This window comes from Apium graveolens, chromosome 9, assembly GCF_009905375.1.
Source record: "Apium graveolens cultivar Ventura chromosome 9, ASM990537v1, whole genome shotgun sequence".
Lineage (NCBI taxonomy): Eukaryota > Viridiplantae > Streptophyta > Magnoliopsida > Apiales > Apiaceae > Apium > Apium graveolens.
In genome coordinates, this window is record NC_133655.1 from 26,661,276 (window position 1) to 26,671,760 (window position 10,485).

General features: G+C 34.8%; 1 protein-coding gene across 1 annotated transcript; it reads right to left on the reverse strand.

The window, feature by feature from the left end:
- Positions 1 to 7,803: 7,803 nt before the first annotated feature.
- LOC141685152 (uncharacterized) lies at positions 7,804 to 8,247 on the reverse strand. The gene has a single exon (XM_074490272.1). The coding sequence runs from the start codon at positions 8,245 to 8,247 to the stop codon at positions 7,804 to 7,806; it is 444 nt and encodes a 147-aa protein (XP_074346373.1).
- Positions 8,248 to 10,485: the final 2,238 nt, after the last annotated feature.

Consider the following 10,485-nt stretch of genomic DNA (forward strand, 5'->3'; position numbering starts at 1 on the left):
CTTAGGGCTGTCGATATGACTTAGTCTTGTTATGTACAGGCATGGCTTGCATAAAAAGGTCTACCTCAACATATAGCCTCTCACCATCTAGAGATCGTGCCTGAGTGGTGAGCACGGCTTCTTGAACTGTGTCATTTTATTTTTACAGGGCTTGAGAAGAATATTTAAGCCCCTCATTAAAAGATGAAGAAATTTGAGAAATTAGGTGTGTAAGCTCAGGCATGAGTGTAACTCCCCCTGAATGGATGAGGGAGTTTTAATTGATGTGCTCTTAGTGTGTGTGCCAACCATTTGACCTTTTCACCCTCTTGGGAGTGCCTAAAAGGGGGTGCAGACTCTGTACAAGGTGCATTGGGGAGAATGCTTGTTTTAATAGTGACAGCTTGTTGAGAATGTGCCACTAGAGTTTGTTTATGCCCCTGTGTTACAACTGCATCTTTTTGAGAAGATGCAGATGTGGTCATTTGAGTGGTCAACTCAACCTTTCTTTGCTTCTTTGGCTTTTTGACCAAGGGTGACTCAGGTTTGTGTTTGATCCTCATCATTCTCACTAACTACTACTAGAGGTGTTTGCTTTCTCTTCTTTTTACTAACTCCACCCTTTTGAGATGATGAAGTAGTTGGTTTCCTAGCATCTAGTGGTCTTGAAGAAAAGGTCTCATCTGTGGAAGGCCCATGTGTGCTATCCTGTTTGGGTTCTTCTGCAGGTGCATAGGCCATAGTTGTACTAGATTTATAATGTGTCCTCGTATCAGGCATAAGATAAGGGTAAGTTCTAAATTTCTCTAACATGCAATCAGTAATATTTAGACTTACATTTACCTGATTATTTGTAATTAGTGAGCCAAATATAATTTTGGACACTTGTTTGCAGATGTCTATTTAATTTCTATCGATACCATCTAACATATGTATGTCATTAACTCTATGATTTAAAGTAGATATAATAAATTTAGGAAAGAATATCTTCTTACCTCTACGTACCAAAGGCATAGTTAGCCTTGTTCTTAGTTCTTCCAGGATCAAGCTTCCAACATTGAGGTGTTTGTTGTAGGCCATTGAGTAAACTAGTTTTTGGACCATATTGGAGATGTTGTTATAACCAGTCTTCCTGCATGTGAAAGCCCTCATTATTGAGTCAAAGACCAAGGACCACTCCCTTCTCAGATTTTTCTTGTTGAGCCTAGCCAAATCTATTTTCTCACTATAGTTGATGAAGTCCATGAATTCAACCAACTCTTGAGTAGTAGGAGCTTCGACCCAATTTGTCTATAGGGATGCCCAGTGCTTTGTTGATGTCATCTGTATTGAACTCAACAACTATATCTAGAATTATGCAGTTAACCATAAGAGAAACTGCTTGATTGTCATGAACTATAATATTGATAACTGATGTGTTCCCAAACTCATTCAGTTTATCCAGATACAGCACATGATTTCCAGTCAAGGCCCCTGAGAGATAGGATTCAAAAATAAACTTGACAATGCACTTAAAATTGTTAGGTGCTTGGTTTGCATCAACAAACACCAAGTAGTTGGTTCCATCTTTGAGTATGACAGCTCTCACGTTGTTAGCAGCCAATGAAGAGTTTGAGTTTTGAATGGGTAAGTGTTTTAAGAGAGAAAAAGCTTGAAACAGTTGCGAATGGTGAACATTTGCAGTAATTAGGTCAATTGAGATCTTGAAAGCGTAAAAAGGGGTTATGTCGAGATGTCTGAGTATTTATAGGGTAGAAATGTGACTTGTCGATAAGTGAAGAATGAACGGTAGGTATTTTCTTGTAGAGAAGTCACATGACCTATATAGAACTCATGTTGAGATGTCACTTTTTTGACTCTTATCGAGAACTGGATAGTGACTTATCGAGATGTTGTACAAATACCCAGTTTGTCACTATTGGACTAAATTATTCAACATAAAATTAGAATGATTTTATGTCAAAAGTATTTAACTGAAATAATTTATTGAATTAAATAGTTCCAATTCTGAGTTATTGATAAGTCTAAAATTTGAACTTGTAGAGAACTCTATACCGATAATTATATCGAGATCTCTACAATGATTGTCGAGAAGTCATAAAACGACTTATCAAGATGTCAATCGAGAAGTCATAAGTGAGACTTATCGAGAACTCTATCGAGAAGTCACAAAATGACTTATCGATAAATCATTTAGACTTATCGAGAACTCAGTTCTTTACATACTTTTTACCTGTTTTATATTTGTCTTGTATTCACATATTAATGATGTGAACTAATATTTAGGTAGTTGCTCTTATAATTAGAAAAATTCTAAGTTAAGTTTTTTTTTTGAAAAATAAATATTCAGAGAATTTTAAAATATTTATAGATCATATTTCAATTAATTTTTAATTAAATCAAATTAATTTTGATTTATCAGGAATTAAATTAGCTGCAACTAGTTAGATGAGTTCCTTCCTTTAGGATGAAGAATTTAACATACCAATTTCACTTACAAGTCTAGTGAAAGTTGCTTCATCCAAAGGTTTAGTGAAAATGTTAGCTAACTGTTTTTCTGTTGGAATAAAAATAAGCTCAATAGTACCATTTGCGACATGTTCTCTAATAAAACGGTACATTACATCAATGTGCTTAGTTATAAAATGATTAACCAGATTAGCAATAACAGATATTGCACTAGTATTGTCACACATGATTGGAATCTTGTATAACACTATGCCATAATCCATCAGCTGGTTTCTAATCCAAAGCACTTGAGCACAACAACTTCCAGCAGCTATGTATTCTGCCACATCTGTGGAAGTTGACACATATTGTTGTTTCTTACTATTTCATGATACAAGTCTCTGACTTAGGACTTGACAGCTTCTACTTGTGCTTTTTTGTCTACCCTGCATTCAGCAAAATCTGCATCTATGTATCCAACAGCTTCAAAACTAGTTCCCTTATGATACCACAATCCTAAGTTAGTTTTTCCTTTCAGATATCTGAAAATCATCTTGACAACCATTAAGTGTGACTTTTTAGGGTTTTCTTGAAATCTAGCACACAGACATATTACAAACATGATGTCTAATATACTAGCAGTTGGGTACAGAAAAGATCTAATCATTCCTCTGTAATTTGATATGTCTACACTTTTTCCTTTCTTATCTTTATCTAACTTGGTAGCTGTAGACATAGGAGTTGATGCAGGTGGGAAGTCCACCATTCCAAATTTCTTCAATAAATCTTTGACATACTTGGTTTGACTGATAAAGATTCCGTCACTTTTTTGGCTAACTTGAAGTCCAAGAAAGTAATATAGGTCTCCCATCATACTCATCTCATATTCACTCTGCATGAGTCTTGAGAATCTTTGACACAACTTTTTATTAGTAGAACCAAAAATAATATCACCCACATATATTTGAACTAGAATGATGTCATCACCATGTTGCTTGTAGAATAGGGTTTTGTCAATTGTCCCACTAGTGCATCCATGTTTGAGTAAAAATTCTAACAGTGTGTCATACCATGCTCTAGATGTTTGCTTCAATTCACAGAGAGCCGTTAACAGTTTATAAACAAAATTTGGAAATTCTTGATTTTCAAAGCCAGGTGGTTGTTGCACATAGACTTCTTCTTCCAATTCACCATTAAGAAATGCACTTTTTCATCCATTTGATACACCTTGAAATTATAATGTGCAGCAAATGCAAGGAAAATTCATATTCCTTTAAGTCTTGCAACTGGAGCAAAAGTTTTATCATAGTCAATTCCTTCATCTTGTGAGTAGCCTTTGGCAATAAGTCTTGCTTTGTTCTTTGTCACAATTTCATTTTCATCCTTCTTGTTCCTATACACCCATTTAGTTCCAATGATGCTTCTGCTTCTTGGTGCAAGAACCAACTCCCAAATTTTATTTCTTTCAAATTGATTTAGCTTTTCTTGCATAGAAATTATCCAGTCAGGATCAAGTAGAGCTTCCTCAGTTTTCTCTCAACACCGCCTCTACTTCTCCGGCACACTTGAGCTTGTTCTTGAGGTATTCATTTTCTTTCTTAACTATTTCAAGACCAACAAGTTGCAGTTCTACCTCCTGTTTCTCAATCTCAAGTTTTTCATAGCCTACTTACTTCCTCAGTAGCTGTCACCATGCTTGTATGAATATAAAACATTATACACTCATTTTCTCAACAGCTTCTTTATATTGTGTGGCATTTAAATCAATTTTAGTAAATATAGGTACCTCTGATTTAGATGTAGATGATTCTCCTTGCTCCAAAGCCATGAGAGCATAATATCCATATTCTTCACCATCTTTCTCATCATTTGTATCATCCCAACTTTTGCCCTCACCAATATAAGCCTTTCCCTGTTGCTTTTCTCAAAATTGCTTCACATTTTTCTTCCATTTCCAAATAATTCTTGTCTTTTTTCACCTTCTTTGGCTTTATGCGCTATGTAACAAAGTGGCCAAGTTTATCACAATTATAGCACCTTATCTTTGATCTGTCTACAGATCCTGACTTGTAGCCACCTTTTCCAGTTGCATTAAACTGTGTTTTTCCTCACCAGTTGCTGTTGTTGGATGTTTGGCCTTTACTCTTCCAGTACTTAGGCTTTTTGACTCTGATGTTTATAAATTTCCTTGCAAGATAAGCCATTGACTGATTTATTTCATCCAGTTCATCAAGAGTGTAAAACTCATCCTTTTCCAGCTCTAAAATGACTTGCTTTTGAGGTTCCTTGTTCTTCTGCTCAACAGCTTGAATAACCTGAGTTTGAGATTAAGCTTCATCTTCAATCAGTTTATTATCATTTGCTATCAAGGAACTTGACACATCCACAATATGCCCTTGACTAGCTTTGAATGATTTTCTCTGCATCATATCTAGTTCATAAGTTTTGAGAATTCCATACAAAACTTTCAGGGTTATTCTTCTTAAATCTCTTTCTTCTCTAATTGTAGAGATCTTTTGTTCCAAGTGGTCAGGAAGAGTGAGCAAAAATTTGAGGTTAACTTCTTCAGCTTCATAGTACTTATCATGAAGTTGTAAATCATTAATCAGTTTGTTGAACCTTTCAAAAACTTCATTCATACCTTCCTTTGGTTTATTCATAAAACCCTCATGCTGTGAAACCAAGATTCTTCTTTGATTTGATTTAACCTCTTCTGTTCCTTCACACAAGATCTCTATCTTCTCCCAGATTTGTTTAGCCGACTCACAATTAATAATGTTATTGTACATTACATTATCAAGAGACTCAATTAATAGGAGTTGTAAGCCACTTGGCTCTTTCTCTAGTTCTGTGTAGGTAAAGGGATTTTATGTGCAAAGTGTGCAAGTATGACCATGTCTCTATATATTGACTCAGGAACTATTTTCATAGGAATAAAGGGTCCATGCCTGAGAATCTCAATGTACATTGGATTGGCGATCCTTATGAATAACATTATTTTCTTTTTCAATAAGGTTTAGTTTATTTTGTCAAAGACAAGTATCTTGATACTGCTTATTTTTTGTACACTCATACTTCCAAGATCTTTATCTATTTTCTTTTAGATTTTGCTCTAATACCACTTGTTAGATATTAAGTGCAGTGAAATATAACACAGATGGGGGGTGAATGTGTTTTCTTTGATTTTAATTACTTGTAAAGGTGTTTGACTTATATTTGAACAAAACAGATATGAACTTGTATGATAAAATGTTTAACTGTAAACACACAAACAAGTTATCAAAAACTCACTTGACTGTAATAATCAAATTTGTTTTTCTACAAATCTGTGTTCTTAAAGATAAGAACTCATCTACAATTCTTGAGAGAGAATTCAAAATTTTTCTTAGAATTATTTGTTACTTTTAAAATAAAGTACCCGTGAATGCTTTATATATCAACATGCACGGGTTACAAGACTTGCACTAAAATGGACTAACACAGTTTCTAAAGCTACTTTGTATATTTTTCATTTCCAGTTTGAGCAAATCTTGCAGAACCTAATAGGTCTGTGACCCTTCTTTATCCAGTGAATCTTGGCCCTTGATCTTGAATTCTTCAAACTGCTTTTGTAGTCTTTCCAATTCAGTGATAGAATTGTTTGTTGACTGATAATATTGAATCTTTAACTTGTCTGCATTCTGAATTACTGAGTTGTTTGTCGTCACATATTGATAATTAAATGACTTATGGATATTTTGAGTTCTCTACATGTGTTATTGACTTTTCGAGGTCTTAAGTTCTCTACAAGTAGAATGACTTGTCGATATCTCCAGTTCTCTACATAGGCTTTTGACTTGTCGATATCTCTAGTTCTCTACATGAAGATTTGGCTTGTCGATATCTCTATATCTCTACATGAAGAAATGACTTGTCGATATCTCCAGTTCTCGACATGTTCTTTTTGACTTGTCGATATCTGAGATCTCTACATGCATATTGACTTTTCGATATCTCTTGGGACTTCTCTATAAGTCATTTTGGACTTCTCGATAGACTTCTCGATATTCCTTGATCTGTGACTTATCGATATCTGAATTAGAACATTTTTCCTAGAACAGTATTATTTAAATTCAAGTAACTACACTTCACTCTGAGGCATGATCAGAATTTGATCTTCTTCCAGAGTTTATTCCTTAGCTTGAAGATTGTTCACAGAAAAATTCTTCATTCTAATCTACTTAACACTTTTACAGACTCAAGGAATACAATTACATAATACAAATTTAGATTATCATCCAACTTATCCTTAGCGTTGTCAAGATTACTTAGTCTTGTTATGTACAGACATGTCTTGCACAACAATTATAAATATATATATTTCGTGTATCACGTGTTGTATCATGTACCCAAAAAATAAACACAAAATTGACACAATATCTCAATTTTGTAACCTATATCGTGTACTCAAAATACATGAGTAAAATGCAGGTTGTGTACCTCAACTTTAAGAATGGTGCAATATATGTACCTCAACTTTAGAAATAGCAAGATGTGTACCTGAACTAAGGTGCAGATTGTGTGCTTCTGTTATGTGCACCGTTAGAAACGTTAAGTAGTGATGCAAAGGGCTGCAAAGTTGAGTGGCTTATCTGAAAAAAGCCTTAGTAACGACTATAAATGAATGCATAAAAACACACCCATCCCATACACTGCAGCTGGGAACTTTACCAAACTAAAAAGATGGACAGTAGAATCAAAATGTCCGAATTTTGCAATTGTGGACGATTGGTGGTTGTAAGGATGGCATGGACTAATAATAATGCTGGAAGGAGGTTTGTGAGCTGTGTTGAAGTTCGAGTTGGATGCAAATATTTTAGATGCATTGAACAACCTGTTTGTGAGCATGGCAGAGCCATGATCTGTGGGTTGCTTGGAAAAATTAGTGGTCTTGAAGGAGAAATTGAGAGAATTTCAAAAGGGTGTTGCAATGAAGAAGTTATTGTGAAGAAGCATGATTGTTCAAGGCGTTTGACTTGCTTGTATGTTGTTATTGCCTTTTTGTTGGGTTTATAACAGAGCAAGTAGTTCCTTGTAATCTTAATCTTAGGGTTTGAATTATGTAATCTAAATTTAGGGTTGTACTAAGTTGTTATCTTTAAGTGCACTTTGTAATGTTATCATGTATGATGTTTAACAGCTAGAGTCTTAATGTAATTGAATGTTGTTCTTCTTGTTAGCAAAAGATGTAACTGATTGTTCTTGTTCTTCATTTTAGTCTTAACTTAGCTAATTAAAAAGCTTGCACAAGATATAAAATTGGCCATTTATTCAGTAGTCTTTAATAAGATGTTACATGGGCAAAACACGGAATAACCTAGTGTACAAACTAGGATTTCAAACCCTCTTGTCAACAACCAAGAGTGACAACATGTAGGATGGTGGAAAACTGATCTCCACAAGGACACCAACATCGAAGATGACACTGTTAGCAAGAGCAGTTGCTGCAATATTTACAGATGATGCAATGTGAACAAGGTCATAGAGCTCCAATTCCTCTAACATGAGGTTCCTGATCATGCATACCAACTTGAACATGTCAAAAGTGGGATCAACATTAGAGATCAAAGCCACAGCCTCCTCACAGTCACACTTTACAACCACAGACTTCTCATCATTCTCCCATGCCATCTTGAGAGCATAAAAAATGCTCCAAAGAGCTGTTGTAACTGGTACATCCAAACCAATCATGCTTTTATATCCCCTAGTCCAGTCTCCATCACAGTCCCTCATAATACATCCTATAGCAGACCTCATGTGTGCCTTGTGAAAAACCCCCATTGACATTCACATTTGCAGAACCTGTATTTGGCTTGCTCCATGTGGACATGATGCTAACAAGTGTGTGTTTAGTGTATTTGGCTTAGATGAATGTGCATGTATAAAGTAGGTGTATAAATAGCACCTGTGATTAAATGGTGGTAAATGCAGATATTACCAAGGCCACCATCAACCAATGAATTGAACACCCACTTTCTTAAAATCAGAAACTGGTCAAACATTTAAAGTGAGTCATCTTCACAAAAATGTTGTTGATATCAGTCACATATAAGGTACTATATTGGTCATAATATTAAGCTTATCACAAAAATAATAATTGTATGTTATAATTTTTAAAATTTCACTAAATTGTTACAGATGTAACATAAACCAAAATGGTGGATAGGCTATCAAAAATAAATTACTTAATTAGCACACTTAAGCTTCCATGGTGGCCTCTTGTTCAAATTGTCCTTCTTTACTTGAGCAGCTGCTAGAATATTCCTCATTAGAGCAGTTGCTTGGCCAGTTTGGGCATTTATGGTACCATATATACCAAGTAGTGAATGTGAAGCCACAACAGGTTGAGAGAATGATGTAAAAATACCACCTTGACTGTCTCCTTCATAAATAACTCCAACTTTTGTGTTTTCCCAATTTCAACCTCCTTCCTAGTACCATTTTTCTGTGAAATTTTAGTACCTTTTTTAGGTGTAGCCTCTGGCTTTTTGTTATGTGTTTCATTCATTATTATAGGTATGGTTGAACCACATTCTTTGGCCTTATCAAATTTCTGACATTCAAATTTATTTAAATGATCATAAAATATTAGGAAATAAACCAGAAAAAACCTGGATAAAAAGCTGACAGAAATGCATATTGAAAAAAACAGAAAAAATACAACAATAAAATATTAAAAAAAGTTCAAATTCACCTTAGATGGGCAACTCCTAGCATTGTGTTTTGATTGATCACAATAGGTGAACTTAATTATGGTATTCCTCCTCCCTAGCTTGGTTGCACCAACATCTGATCTAGGATCATTTCTAGTGTCTCGTTTTTTTAGGTCTGCCAGGAGCAATCTTTACTATTGGAGGTAAAATAGTAACATGTGTAGTATTTTCCCAGTATTGCTCTGAGTTTATAGGTTCAATGGTATATTTGTAGCATGACATAAACAAAGCTTTAGTGTAAGTATTGTGGATGTGTTCAGATATATCTAGATTTTTTCACCTAATACAAGTACAAGTAGGATAACAAGGCAGACCAGTGAGTTGATATTTCCTAAATGGACAAGTATGATTTTCCATGTCTACAACCATTTCATGACCTCCTTCAGTCATAGTCACCAAAAAAGTTGAGTTACCTGACCATTGCACCATGCATCCTCCTATAAAAGACATTGCTCTAACACAACAGCACAGAACAAAGCGACAAATTAAAAACCTTATTTTAACACTCTCTGTTGGTGAGACTGCATAGTTGTATGAACAGTTACGTGATAACTCAACACGATAACAACACTAGAACAGGACAGGTTAATAATACTAACACAAGAAATTAGGAAGAATGAAGACAAGGCAAATATAAAGAATCAGAAGATTAGAAGAAGGCCTAAAGTCTGTCTACAGGTCACTGAAAGAAGTACATTAATATGATCATGCCTCAGTGAAGAACAAAGGTTAAAGACTTTCAGGGTTTCAGAAATGTTGAAGATTCAGTATACAAGTGCTACCGGAAGATTTCAGTGTATTGGCATTGATTGAAGATAGACAGTGTTCGAAGCATAGGAATCTGAAGAATTGAAGACAGGGTATAGACAGAGGTTAATGAAGACGTTGTCTAAAGTACCATAAAGGATTCCAGTGAAACTACAGTTGTTTATTAACAGTCAGTGTCTAAAGGGATAAAGTTGTTGCAAGCTTAACAATTTGATCAAGGCCATAATACGAAGACCTGAATCGGGGTTAGTCGTCTGTGAACCAGACCAGTTGCACTAGGCGTCAACAGCTCGTGAAAGGAATCTGGGTATTATTTTTGGAAGAATTGTTAATTTGAGGAACGTACTCGGATTGAACATTTATCTGTTAAAGTACGAGAAGAGGTGCACGGGGTATACAACTAAACAGCTCAGGGGACTGGCGGAGTTCAAAGTTTAATTGGTAAATTAAATAAATTTATTTAAAGGACTTTAATATAATTTATTTAATAAACTTAAATTGATTTATCTTATAAACTTTAAATAAGTTTATTTTATAA